We start from the raw sequence: 15,149 nt of genomic DNA on the forward strand, positions 1-15,149 counted from the left end.
CTGCAAATTTCTCCGTTTTATTTTCTTCTGTCATTATTATTTTTGATTTATTGTTGACTCGTTGAGTTGTTGTTGAGTCAACAAGCTTTTTATTGTTGTAAAAAAAAAAACATATCAAAATATACAAATTTAGTTGAATTTATTATAATACAAAACGTTTTGTTAGGATATTTGTTTCTTTTTTTCTTTTTTTTTTATTTGACAAATATTTGTCTTTATTTAGCATTATGAGCCAACTGCTGGTGAGAAATAGCACAAGATAAAATGGTAAATCAACACAATCATCAAACTTTAATATATAGCCAAGAGATATATCTGCCCCATAAGAAATGGGGGGGATGAACATGGATACGTCGGTAACTATTATTATACTTTAAAAATTTACATCTAATAGAAAATTGAATGCTAAAATTTTCTGGAGGGCTATCTGATTTTCGGCTGATACTGTAGGCTATCTATACGAAATATTTTGCAGCAAAATTGCTTTAAAATTTGATTACATGCATGACATACTTATGCAAGCCGAACGTTCATTTATGCGAACGTTTATGCAAGCCGAAAGTTATAGCAATGAATATTGGTGTCATTATGAGAACTATTTGTACATTTATATCTTTCTGTAACAGTTTTAAGAAAACCTGAATTCGGATCACTCACTACCTGAGTAAGTCACTATGTGTGACATGGTGGTGAAAGTCAGGCGTTAGGTTTGGTTTTGGTAATGAATTAAATAAAATAAAAACAAGATTTTTTAACTGAAAGTAAGGAGCAACATTTAAACTTAAAACGAACAGAAATTATTCCGTATATGAAAGAGGCTGTCCCCTCCTCAACGCCTCGCTCTTTACGCTAAAGTTTTTTATTGTTTTAAAAAATAGCATTGTGAGAAATAGTCTAACTTTAGCGTAAAGAGCAAGGTGTTAAGGAGGGGACAGCCCCTTTCATATACGGAATAATTTCTGTTCGTTTTGAGTTTTAATGTTGCTCCTTACTTTCAGTTAAACATACTTTTTTTTGTTTAATTTTTGATTTTTTTGAATTAATGGAGGTTTTGATTAGAGGTTTGATTAATGAAGGTTTTAAAGAGCGAGGTATTGACTAGGGGGCGAACTCAATCATATGCATAATAATTTCTGTTCGTTTTAAGTTTTGATGTTGCTCCTTACTTTCAGTTGAAAAACTTGTTTTTTTTATTTAATTTCTGATCGTTTTTTAAAATTGTGATGGGAAATCTGGTGCCCCCTTCATAGCAATGTCCCTTCCTCCATGAAAAATTCCTCCGTGTAAAGATTCTCCCACATAGCCCCGACCCCACCCCCACTACCAGAAAAATATCCCCCTTGAAAACGTCTGTATACTTCCCAATAACCAATACTGTATGTAAACATTGGGCAAAGTTCATAACTTTCAGCTCTTCCCCCGGGGAATTTGGGAATTAAGTCATCCTAAAAGACATATTTATTATATTTTCGACCATGCTGAAAAAAATGGCTATCCCAAAATTTTGGTCGGGTGACTTTGGGAAAAAATGAGCTTGAGATGGGGCCTACTTGCCCTCCATTTTTTTTTCACATAAAAAGGGCACTAGAACTTTTAATTTCCGTTTGAATGATTCCTACCACGATATTCTAAGGCCCCTGGGTCGATATGATCACCCCTGGGAAAAAAAGAAACAAAAAATAAATAAACACGCATCCGTGACCTTTCTTCTGGCAAAAAATACAAAATTCCACATTTTTGCAGATAGGAGCTTGAAACCTCTACAGTAGGGTTCTCTGATACGCTGAATCTGATAGCATGATTTTCATTAAGGTTCTGTAGCTTTTAGGGTTTCTTCCCGCTTTTTTTCGAAAATCAGCCAAATTTTCTCAGGCACGTAACTTTTGATGGGTAAAACTAAACTTGTTGAAACTTATATATTTGAAATCAGTATTAAAATCTTATTCTTTTAATGTATCTCGTTTTTTAGATATTCGGTTACTATTGAGCCGGGTCGGTCCTTACTTACAGTTCGTTACCACCAACTGTTTGATAGTATCACTACGAAAGGTATTTCACCCCATGTGCACTTATAGGGGTCTCTAGGAATTTCATGAAAGCCTGAGCTTGAGTCACCGAGTCAAACGAAGACGATATACCATGGCTACAAATTAATGAGGGATCGATCAGCTTTTGAATAATATGATTTAGGATTCAGTAAGAAAAATTGCAGCTCAGACTACGATTGAATGCAAATCGGTGATAATCTAAGAAACATATATAAATATCCTTTCGAGAAGATCTTAAGTCGTTTTCATCTGTTCGCAAGAAATTCTTGATTTTCTGAATTATTATTATAATATTATTTAATATAATTTTATAATGTACAATGTATTATATATATCATATATAGTTTATCATATATATCATGTTATATAAAATATATATACTATATAATATATCCTATATAACATATTATATAATAATATTTAATAAAATATTATAATCATGTAGAATTATATAAATAATAATTATTATTAACCTTTTTCCTGGTCATTAAACTTTGACCAGAATGGAAAGTTTTCATTTACCTAGGTTGCTTCCACAAGGAGAAATCTCACCACCCCTACGATATCTATCTATATTTTATATCCTGACTAAGCCCAATAGATTTTAGTCTACAAGCAAATAATGACGAAGACCATACTGTCCTTCCATCATACAAAAATACAAAAGGTAAAACAGGTAAGAGTCCTGGCTGAACTTCCTTGAAGTAATGGGACTGTTTTGATTTTAGTTTTAATGACTGTGTTCTATTGAAAGTTTTATTTTATTTTGGCTGAGGACGGCCCTTAGATTTAGAACCGATATTTTCAGAAAAGGTTAAAAACATGACTGTCGTAAATTAATTCCCTATTGTTTTATCTTTTGTTGCTTCTAGCCTATAAGGCACGTACGAAGGAAATAGTTTCAAGGGGGGGGGAGGGCTGCTTAAAAACACCAGAAATACGCCAACTCAGTGGGAAATATAAGGGATTAAATTACAACTCCTGAAAATGCTGCTAACTGGGGGTCGTTTCACCCTATCTTACCTATGTGCTTGTATCATACTCTACACACAGTCTGCATGTTTCTGTTTAAATTCTAGTTGAAAATAATACCTTGTTCCGTTCAGACTTGGATATGCAGCAACACAGGCAAAGTAAAGAACATCGATGACGCCATCGTTTTTGATAAGCCATTGCAACTTTTCTGGAAAACAAAAATAAGCTCATTATATCAAAAACATACTTTTGTTTTGTCACTTTAGATTAAAGCATAAACAGCTAATTGTTAGGTTTTTTACTGCCAAGGAATATTTTTATTTCATTACATTGTAATAAGACATTAATTTGATTAATGTAGTAAGGAAATATTTAAGGAAAATGGACACTTCCTGGGAGGGTGTAAAGAGGGAGGTTTTTAATAGATTTGGATGGAGCAGAAGCATGCGTGTCTGTATTGCCCTCAGGCGGCTAGGTGCTGCAGTGAGTTTTTAGTAATAGTAATAGTAATAGTAATTAGACTACATTTTTAAATTTTAAACGCTCAAATTTAAATTGTATTCAAATATGCCTTAAATTCTATCCAAAATTCTAATGGAAACTCCCTTAAAAGGGATCACTTGCCAAATGTAAAATTCTTCCTTTTTCTTATGAAGTGAATATATATATATATATATATATATATATATATATATATATATATATATATATATATATATATATATATATATATATATATATATATATATATATATATATATATATATATGAACAAAGTATGAAGCTTGAAGCACGAAGGCTGATGGGGAAAACCTCCACTCATATTAGGAGATGATATTTTGATTTTTGATAATTATACTTGATTTCAAAAAGTAAATACTTAGGGTAACCCTGGGTATACTTTGAAAAAACAATAGAAATTTTTGAATGAAACCTTAAATGAACATTCTAGTCCATGAACAAATTAGTCCATGTATCGTGGAGCTGTCCCCTCCTTAATACCCAGCTCTGTACACTAAACTTTGACTCTCTTCCCAATTCTCCAGGAATGACTGTTCAAACAAAAGTGCAACTAAATTGAATCAAGAAGCATTTTTAAACCACTACAAAAATGTAACAAAAAGAGCGATGGTTTCAGGAAGAGTTTTTAGTTTTTATGTCACTTCATTAAAGATAACCTGAATTTTTTTTCTATCCCTTTGAAACTCCACTCAAGCTAATTTCAATAATTTGATATTCTTTTATAAATCTCATGAATCTTTTGTTATTATTTTTTTGTATTACAGTAGTAGTAGTATGTATATAATGATTCCGAGCAGACTGTCCCCCCATAAAGGTATAATTATTCCGAGCAGAGTGTCCCCTCATATAGCTATAATATTTACAAGCAGACAGTGTAATAACCGGAATTCAACCACCGTGAAAATTCGTGTTGATCTGTGTTCAAAGTGCGTGATGATTCCTTTGTATGAAATTGTGAAATTCTTTTTGTAATTTAATTTGTTAGGCGTGGTTGACTTATGTTTAACCTTGAACTAATTTACATAAATTAATTTATTATTAATTAATTTACATAATTACATTAATTCCCATAATTACATTAATTTACATAGTTGCATTAATTTTTTCTTTTTAATTTTAATAGTTTTTTATGTCATTTCATTGTAATCTATTGATGATATTTTTCTTTTCCAATGATATGATTTTTTACATTCTAAGTATCTTCCCATTGATTTATATGAAATTTGTGTTTGATGTAGGAATCGAAAGTGAGACCCGTGATATCCTAAGGTAAAAGAACGAAACGTTAATCGCCTGAACCAACAAGCCTTTTAACATATTATGATTTTAGAAATACATCCATTGAATTGTTTCTGGGACAGTGCCCAACTGTTTTCCAGCGTCACACTACCACAACTGGTTCAGTCTATTCAACTGGAACAAGTTCAGGCAATTTCGAATAGTCAACCATATTTTTGATTCGTGTTAAGTGAAATGTTTTGAGACATTTGTATGGCATCATTATGAGAATATGTATACCACGATAGTTTGAGATGCATACTAGACAAACAATTTCTTCTTATACTTGGGCCCCAAGTTCTACCCCTATCCCTCAACCCTTTCCCTCAGCCATCCCTCCAACCCCTATCCCTCCACCCTCCCTCCAACCCCCCCCCCCCAAAAAAAATTTTTTTTTTAACTTTTTTTTTATTTTTCAAAGTTCATTTTGGATTTTTCCATTCTCTTGATTTTTCAAAGTTCATTTTGAATTTCTTTCGTTGAAAAGCAAGAGTTGGAATATTTCAGTAGTGTTTTGTTGTGCTTTACCTTGTCACAGTTACATTCTCTTGATTTTTATAAGTTCATTTTGAATTTCTTTAGTGAAATGCAAGAGTTGGAATATTTCAGTAGTGTTTTGTTGTGCTTCGTCGTGGTTTACCTTGTCACAGTTACATTCTCTTGATTTTTCAAAGTTCATTTTGAATTTATTTCGTGAAATGCAAGAGTTTGTATATTTAAAAAGTTTTTTATCTTGTTTTACCTTGTCACAGTTACATTCTATTTATTTTCCAAAGCTCATTTTGGTATTTTTCCTTGAAATGCAAGAGTTGTAATATTTCAGTAGTGTTTTGTGGTTGTTTAACATTTAACAGTTAAATTCTCTTGATTTTTAAAAGTTCGTTTTTGATTTCTTTACTTTAAATGCAAGAGTTGGAATATTTCAGTAGTGTTTTGTAGTGGTTTACCTTGTCACAGTTACATTCTCTTGATTTTTCAAAGTTCATTTTTGGATTTCTTTCATTGAAATGCAAGAGTTGGAATATTTCAGTAGTGTTTTTCAGTAGTTATTTCAGTAGTCATTTTGAATTTCTTTCGTTTCAGTAGTGTTTTGTCGTGGTTTACCATGTCACATTTACATTCTCTTGATTTTTCAAAGTTCATTTTGAATTTCTTTCGTGAAATGCAAGAGTTGGAATATTTCAGTAGTGTTTGTCGTGGTTTACCATGTCACAGTTACATTCTCTTAATTATTCAAAGTTCATTTTAAATTTCTTTCGTTTCAGTAGTGTTTTGTCGTGGTTTACCATGTCACAGTTACATTCTCTTAATTTTTAAAGTTCATTTTGGATTTCTGTGGTTGAAATGCAAGAGTCGGAATATTTCAGTAGTGTCTTGTTGTGCTTTACCTTGTCACAGTTACATTCTCTTGATTTTTCCAAGTTCAGTTTTGGATTTCTTTCATTGAAATGCAAGAGTTGGAATATATTAGTAGGGTTTCGTTATGGTCTACCTTGTCACAGTTACATTCTCTTGATTTTTCAAAGTTCATTTTGAATTTCTTTCGTCAAATGCAAGAATTGGAATATTTCAGTAGTGTTTTATCGTGGTTTACCTTGTCACAGTTACATTCTATTTATTTTTCAAAGTTAAGTTTTGATTTCTTTCATTGAAAATGCAAGAGTTGGAATATTTCAGTAGTGTTTTGTCTTGGTTTACCTTGTAAAAGTTATATTCTCTTGATTTTCAAAGTTTGTTGTGGGTTTCTTTCCTTGAAATGCAAGAGTTGGAATATTTCAGTAGTGTTTTGTCGTGGTTTACCTTGTCACAGTTACATTCTCTTGATTTTTCAAAGTTCATTTTGAATTTCTTTCGTTGAAATGCAAGAGTTGGATTATTTCAGTAGTGTCTTGTTGTGCTTTACCTTGTCACGGTTACATTCTCTTGATTTTTCAAAGTTCATTTTGAATTTCTGTCGTGAAATGCAAGAATTGGAATATTTCAGTAGTGTTTGTCGTGGTTTACCATGTCACAGTTACATTCTCTTAATTTTTCAAAGTTCTTTTGGATTTCTTTCGTTGAAATGCAAGAGTTGGAATATTTCAGTAGTGTCTTGTTGTGCTTTACCTTGTCATAATAATAGTAAAATATTGTACTGGCACGTTCACAAATTGAGAGGTAGTAGTCAATCCGGACTTGTCCCAGTTAAAGATAGGAATGGGGTGGCAATTAGCGATAAGGAAAAAGATAAAGCGAGATGGGCCGAACATTTTGAGCATTTGCTTAACCGAGATAGAGTTGCAGGAAAAAATATAGAGGAAAATGAAAAAGTTTGTGATACCTTGGATGTGAAGGAAGATTTGTTTTGCGAGGAAGAATTAGCGACGGTACTAAAAGAATTAGAAAATAATAAGGCTTCAGGTGCTGATAGTGTGGTAAATGAGTTTCTTAAATATGGTGGCTCTGAGGTTAGAAATAAGTTATTGAAGATTATGAATATGATTTTTGAAAAAGGGGAAGTACCTAACGATTTTGGGAAAACCTTAATTAAGCCACTTTATAAGAAAGATGATAAAAGAGTGTGGTAATTATCGAGGCATTAGTCTGGTCTCTGTAGGCATTAAATTGCTTAGTAATATGATACTTTTTAGACTGAGAGATGCCGTAGACAAAGTTTTAAGAGAAGAGCAGTGCGGTTTTAGAAAAGGTAGAGGATGTGTTGACCAAATTTTCACTCTTAGGTTAATAACTGAGAAGTGCCTAAGTTTTCAAACACCTTTGGTCCTCAGTTTTATAGATTATGAGCAACCGTTCGATTCTGTTGATAGAGGAGCTTTAGTAAAGGTTTTATCCTTGTATGGTATACCAGACAAATAAATTAAAGTGATTAGTACTATGTACGAGAATAACACTGCTGCGGTTAAGGTAGGAAATGAAGTTAGCAGCTGGTTTTTTATTAAATCAGGAGTTAAGCACGGTTGTGTTCTATCCCCCCTTTATATGGTTTATTTTGATGGACTTTGTTTTAAGGAGCACAGGAAAGGCAATGGGAGACCACGGAATCAAAGGGGGAGGAAAAAGTCTCCTGGACTTGGATTATGCTGATGATTTAAGCATCCTAGATGAAAGTGTGAGCAAAATGAATGAAGTTTTAGAGGTTTTGCGAGTTCAGGGTGCTAGAATTGGTTTGAAAATTAATGTTAGGAAGACTAAGTCACTAAGGCTAGGAATAAGTGAAGATGGAAAGGTGACGTTGGGTAATGAAAAGATTGACCAGGTGAGCAGCTTCATTTACCTTGGTAGTATTATTAGAAAAGATGATGGGATTAGTGAAGATGTTAAAAATAGAATAGCCAAGGCTCAGGATGTTTTTTCACAGTTAAAAAAAGTCTGGAAGAATAGGAAGATAAGTCTACAAACCAAGATTAGAATCTTAGAAGCTACAGTGATGACAGTCGTCAAATATGGCTCTGAATCATGGACGCTCCGAATAGCGGATGAAGATTTGCTAGATGTTTTAAAGAGAAATTGCTTAAGGATTGCTCTCGGTACCCGGCTGACTGACCGTATTTCAAACAATAGGCTATACGAAAAATGTGGTTCAATACCGCTTTCTAGGTCTACAATGAAAGAAAGGTTGAGGTGGTTAGGGCATGTTGTGCGGATGAAGGATGACAGATTGCCAAAGATTGTTCTTTTCGGCCAACCATCTAGGGCTAAACGGAAAGCAGGTCGTCCCCGTATGGGGTGGGAGGACGTCATAAAGAAAGATTTAAAGGAAATGGGAACTTCGGGGGCGGGTGTAAAAAGGTAGGTTTTGAATAGATTGGGGTGGAGGAGGAGCGTGCGTAGCTGTGTTGGCCTCAGTCGGCTTGGTGCTGCGATGAGTTGTTAGTAGTAGTAGTAGTAGTATTTTGGATTTCTTTCGTTGAAATGCAAGAGTTGGAATATTTCACTATAGTTTCGTTGTGCTTTACCTTGTCACAGTTACATTCTCTTGATTTTTCAAAGTTAATTTTGAATTTCTTTCGTCAAATGCAAGAATTGGAATATATTTCAGTAGTGTTTTATCGTGGTTTACCTTGTCCAAGTTACATTCTATTTATTTTCCAAAGCTCATTTTGGATTTCTTTCCTTGAAATGCAAGAGTTGGAATATTTCAGTAGTGTTTTGTCGTGGTTTACCTTGTCACAGTTACATTCTCTTGATTTTTCAAAGTTCATTTTGGATTTCTTTCCTTGAAATGCAAGAGTTGGAATATTTCAGTAGTGTTTTGTCATGGTTTACCTTGTCACAGTTACATTCTCTTGATTTTTCAAAGTTAATTTTGGATTTCTTTCGTTGAAATGCAAGAGTTGGAATATTTCAGTAGTGTTTTGTCGTGGTTTACCATGTCACAAATACATTCCCTTAGTTTTTCAAAGTTCATTTTGAATTTCTTTCGTTGAAATGCAAGAGTTGAATTATTTAAGTAGTGTTTTGTTGTGCTTTACCATGTCACAGTTACATTCTCTTGATTTTTCAAAGTTCATTTCGGATTACTTTTTTTCAAATGCAAGAGTTGGAATATTTCAGTAGTGTTTTGTTATGGTTTACCTTCTCACAGTTACAATCTCATGATTTTTCTAAGTTCATTTAGTATTTCTTTCCTTAAAAGGTAAGTGCTGGAATATTACGGTAGTGTTTTGTCGTTGTTTAACGTGTCATAGTAACATTATCTTGATTTTTAAAAGCTCATTTAGGATTTTTACTTTCTCTTGATTTTTCGAACTTCATCCTGAATAGCTTTCATGAAATTCAAAAGTTGGAATATTTCAGTAGTGTATTGTTGTGCTTTACCTTGTCACTGTTACATTCTCTTGATTTTTCAAAGTTGATTTTGAATTTCCTTCCTTGAAATGCAAGAGTTGGAATATTTCAGTAGTGTTTTGGCATGGTTTACCATATCACTGTTACATGCTCTTGATTTTTCAAAGTTCATTTTGAATTTCGTTCGTGAAAGGCAAGAGTTGGAATATTTCAGTAGTGTTTTGTCGTAGTTTGCCTTGTCACAATTACATAGTCTTGATTTTTCAAAGTTCATTTTGGATTTTTTTCCTTGAAATGCAAGAGTTGAAATATTTCAGCAGTGTTTTGTCGTGGTTTACCTTGTCACAGTTACATTCTTATGATTTTTAAAAGTTGATTTTTGGATTTCTATCGTTGAAATGAAAGAGTTGGAATATTTCAGTAGTATATTGTAATGGTTTACCTTGTCACAGTTACATTTTCTTGATTTTTCAAAGTTAATTTTTTAATTTCTTTCGTTGAAATGCAAGAGTTGGAATGTTTCAGTAGTGTTTTGTCATGGTTTACCTTGCCACAGTTACATTCTCTTGATTTTTCAAAGTTCATTTTGAATTTCTTTCATTGAAATGCAAGAGTCGGAATATTTCAGTAGTGTTTTGTCGTTGTTCACCATCTCACAGCTACATTCTCTTTATTTTTCAAAGTTCATTTTGTATTTCTTTCGGTAAAATGCAAGAGTTGGAATATTTCAGTAGTGTTTAGTCATGGTTTACCATGTCACAGTTACATTTTTTTGATTTTTCAAAGTTCATTTTGAATTTCTTTCATTGAAATGCAAGTATTTCAATTGTGTTTTGTCGTGGTTCACCTTCTCATAGTTACATTCTCTTAATTTTTCAAAGTTTATTTTGAACTTCTTTCCTTGAAATTCAAGAGTTGGAATTTTTCAGTAGTGTTTTGTAGTGGTCTACCTTGTCATAGTTATATACTTATGATTTTTGCAAAGTTCATTTTGAATTTCTTTCATTAAAATTCAAGAGTTGGATTTTTTCGGTAGCGTATTGTTGTGGTATACGTTGTCACACTTACATTCTCTTGATTTTTCAAAGTTCATTTTGTATTTCTTTCGTTGAAATGCAAGAGTTGGAATATTTCAGTAGTTTTTTGTCGTGCTTTACCTTGTCACAGTTACATTCTCTTGATTTTTCAAAGTTCATTTTGAATTTCTTTCGTGAAATGCAAGAGTTGGAATATTTCAGTAGTGTTTTGTTATGGTTTACCTTGTCACAGTTACATTTTCTTGATTTTTCAAAGTTTTCAAAGTTCATTTTGAATTTCTTTCGTGAAATGCAAGAGTTGGAATATTTTAGTAGTGTTTTGTCGTGGTTAACCTTGTCACAGTTACATTCTCATGATTTTTCAAAGTTCATTTTGAATTTCTTTCATTGAAATGCAAGAGATGGATTATTTCAGTAGTGTTTTGTTGTGGTTTACATTCTCACACTTACATTCTCTTGATTTTTCAAAGTTCATTTTGAATTTCTTTCGTTGAAATGCAAGAGTTGAAATGCAAGAGTTGGCAAGGTAAACCATGACGAAACACTACTGAAATATTCCAACTCTTGCACTTCAACGAAAGAAATCCAAAATGAACTTTGAAAAAATCAAAAGAATGTAACTGTGACAAGGTAAACCATAACAAAACACTACTGAAATAGTCCAACTCTTGCATTTCAACGATAGAAATCCAAAAATGAACTTTGAAAAATCAAGAGGATGTAACTGTGACAAGGTAAACCACGACAAGACACTACTAAAATATTCCAAATCTTGCATTTCAAGGAATGAAATCCAAAATGAACTTTGAAAAATCAAGAGAATGTAACTGTGACAAGGTAAACCACGACAAAACACTACTGAAATATTCCGATTCTTGCATTTCAAGGAAAGAAATTCAAAATGAATTTTTGAAAAATTAAGAGAATGTAACAGTGAAAAGGTAAACCATGACAGAACATTTCTGAAAAATTCCAACTCTTGCATTTCACGAAACAAATTCAAAATGAACTTTGAAAAACTTTGAAAAAATCAAGAGAATGTAACTGTGACAAGGTAAACCATAACAAAACACTACTGAAATATTCCAACTCTTGCATTTCAATGAAAGAAATTCAAAATGAACTTTGAAAAATCAAGAGAATGTAAGTGTGACAAGGTAAAGCACAACAAAACACTACTGAAATATTCTACTGAAAAATCAAGAGAACGTAAGTGTGAGAATATAAACCACAACAAAACACTACTGAAATAATCCATCTCTTGCATTTCAATGAAAGAAATTCAAAATGAACTTTGAATAATCATGAGAATGTAACTGTGACAAGGTTAACCACGACAAAACACAACTGAAATATTCCAACTCTTGCATTTCAACGAAAGCAATTCAAAATGAACTTTGAAAAATTAAGAGAATGTAACTGTGATAAGGTAAACCACGACAAAACACTACTGAAATATTCCAACTCTTGCATTTCAACGAAAGAAATCCAAAATGAACTTTGAAAAATCAAGAGAATGCAACTGTGTGATGGTGAACCACGACAAGACACTACTGAAATATTCCAACTCTTGCATTTCAATGAAATAAATTCAAAATGAACTTTGAAAAATCAAGAGAATGTAACTGTGAAAAGGGAAACCATGACAAAAAACTACTAGAATATTCCAACTCTTACATTTCAATAAAGAAATTCATAATTAACTTTGAAAACTCAAAAGCTTGTAACCGTGACAATGTGAACCATGACAAAAACCCTAGTGAAATATTTCATCTCTTGTGTTTCCATGAAAGAAATTCAAAATGAACTTTAAAAAATCAAGAGAATGTAACTGTGACAATGTAAAGCACGACAATACACTACTGAAATAATCCATCTCTTGCATTTCAATGAAAGAAATTCAAAATGAACTTTGAATAATCAAGAGAATGTAACTGTGACAAGGTAAAGCACAACAAAACACTACTAAAATATTACAAATCTTGCATTTCAACTAAAGAAATTCAAAATGAACCTTGAAAAATTAAGAGAATGTAACTGTGACAAGGTAAACCACGACAAGACACTACTGAAATATTCCAACTCTTGCATTTCAACGATAGAAATCCAAAAATGAACTTTGAAAATTCATGAGAATGTAACTGTGACATGGTACACCATGACAAAACACTACTGAAATATTCCAACTCTTGCATTTCAATGAAAGAAATTCAAAATGAACTTTGAAAAATCAAGAGAATGTAACTGCGGCAAGGTAAACCATGACAAAACACTACTGAAATATTCAAAGCCTTGCATTTCAACGAAAGAAATTAAAAATGAACTTTGAAAAAATCAAGAGAATGTAACTGTGACAAGGTAAACCATAACAAAACACTACTGAAATATTCCAACTCTTGCATTTCACGAAAGAAATTCAAAATGAACTTTAAAAAACTTTGAAAAATCAAGAGAATGTAACTGTGACAAGGTAAACCATAACAAAACATTACTGAAATATTCCAACTCTTGCATTTCACGAAAGAAATTCAAAGTGAACTTTGAAAAACTTTGAAAAAATCAAGAGAATGTAACTGTGACAAGGTAAACCATAACAAAACACTACTGAAATATTCTAACTCTTGCATTTCACGAAAGAAAATCAAAATGAACTTTGAAAAATCAAGAGAATGTAACTTTGACAAGGTAAAGCAAAAAAAAACAACACTGAAATATTCCAACTCTTTCATTTCAAAAAAAGAAATTCAACATGAACTTTGAAAAATCAAGAGTATTTAAGTCTGACAAGGTAAACCACAACAAAACACTACTGAAATATTTCAACTCTGGCATTTCAACGAAAGAAATTCAAAATGAACTTTGAAAAAATCATGAAAATGTAACTATGACAAGGTAAACCACGACAAAACACTACTGAAATATTCCAACTCTTGCATTTCAAGGAAAGAAGTTCAAAAGGAACTTTGAAAAATTAAGAGAATATAACTGTGACAAGGTAAACCACGACAAAACACTACTGAAATAATCCAACTCTTGCATTTCAACTAAAGAAATTCAAAATGAACTTTGAAAAATCAAAAAAATGTAACTGTGACATGGTAAACCATGACTAAACACTACTGAAATATTCCAACTCTTGCATTTCAACGAAAGAAATACAAAATGAACTTTGAAAAATCAAGAGAATGTAACTGTGTGATGGTGAACCACGACAAGACACTACTGAAATATTCCAACTCTTGCATTTCAATGAAAAAAATTCAAAATGAACATTGAAAAATCAAGAGAATGTAACTGTGAAAAGGGAAACCATGACAAAACACTACTAGAATATTCCAACTCTTGCATTTCACGAAATAAATTCAAAATGAACTTTGAAAAATCAAGAGAATGTAACTGTGACAAGGTAAACCATGACAAAAACACTACTGAAATATTCCATCTCTTGTATTTCAACGAAAGAAATCCAAAATGAACTTTGAAAAATCAAGAGAATGTAATTGTGACAAGGTAAATCACAACAAAACACTACTGAAATAATCCATCTCTTGCATTTCAATGAAAGAAATTCAAAATGAACTTTGAAAAATCAAGAGAATGTAACTTTGACAAGGTAAACCACAACAAAACACTATTGAAATATTCCAACTCTTGCATTTCAACGAAAGAGATTCAAACTGAACTTGAAAAAATTAAAAAAATGTAACTGTGACATGCTTAAGCACGGCAAAACACTACTGAAATATTCTAATTCATGCATTTCAAGGATAGAAATTCAAAAATGAACTTTGAAAAATCATGAGAATGTAACTGTGACATGGTAAACAATGACAAAACACTACTGAAATATTCCAACTCTTGCATTTCAACGAAACAAATCCAAAATGAACTTTGAAAAATCGAGAGAATGTAACTGCGGCAAGGTAAACCATGACAAAACCCTACTGAAATATTCCAAGTCGTGCATATCAACTAAAGAAATTAAAAATGAACATTGAAAAAACCAAGAGAATGTGACTGTGAAAAGGTAAAACATAACAAAATACTACTGAAAAATTCCAACTCTTGAATTTCACGGAAGAAATTAAAAATGAAATTAGAAAAAACCAAGGGAATGTAACTGTTGCCATGTAAACCATAAAAAAACACTGCTGGATTATTACGAGTCTTGCATTCAACGAAAGAAATTCAAAATGAACTTTTAAAAACTTTGAAAAAATCAAGGGAATGCAACTGTGACAAGGTTAACCATAACAAAACACTAATGAAATATTCCAACTCTTGCATTTCACAAAAGAAATTCAAAATGAACTTGGAAAAATCAAGAGAATGTAACTGTGACAAGGTAAAACACAACAAAACACTACTGAAATATTCCAACTCTTGCATTTCAATGAAAGAAATACAAGATGAACTTTGAAAAATCAAGAGAATCTAAGTTTGACAAGGTAAACCACAACAAAACACTACTGAAATAATCCAACTCTTGCATTTCAATGAA

At 32.0% G+C, this 15,149-nt stretch overlaps 1 protein-coding gene across 3 annotated transcripts in view; it reads right to left on the reverse strand.

Moving 5' to 3' along the window:
- inaE (inactivation no afterpotential E) overlaps window positions 1–15,149 on the reverse strand; it is a 186,258-nt gene that overhangs the window by 68,226 nt on the left and 102,883 nt on the right. For all 3 annotated transcript variants that reach the window (XM_089105639.1, XM_089105638.1, XM_089105640.1), the window contains exon 6: window positions 3,141–3,231. In XM_089105639.1, coding sequence (XP_088961765.1) covers window positions 3,141–3,231 — 91 coding nt within the window. The remainder of the gene's footprint in view (window positions 1–3,140; window positions 3,232–15,149) is intronic.

Source organism: Artemia sp. Qi Xiang Cuo, chromosome 19 (assembly GCF_049724085.1).
Source record: "Artemia sp. Qi Xiang Cuo chromosome 19, ASM4972408v1, whole genome shotgun sequence".
NCBI lineage: Eukaryota > Metazoa > Arthropoda > Branchiopoda > Anostraca > Artemiidae > Artemia > Artemia sp. Qi Xiang Cuo.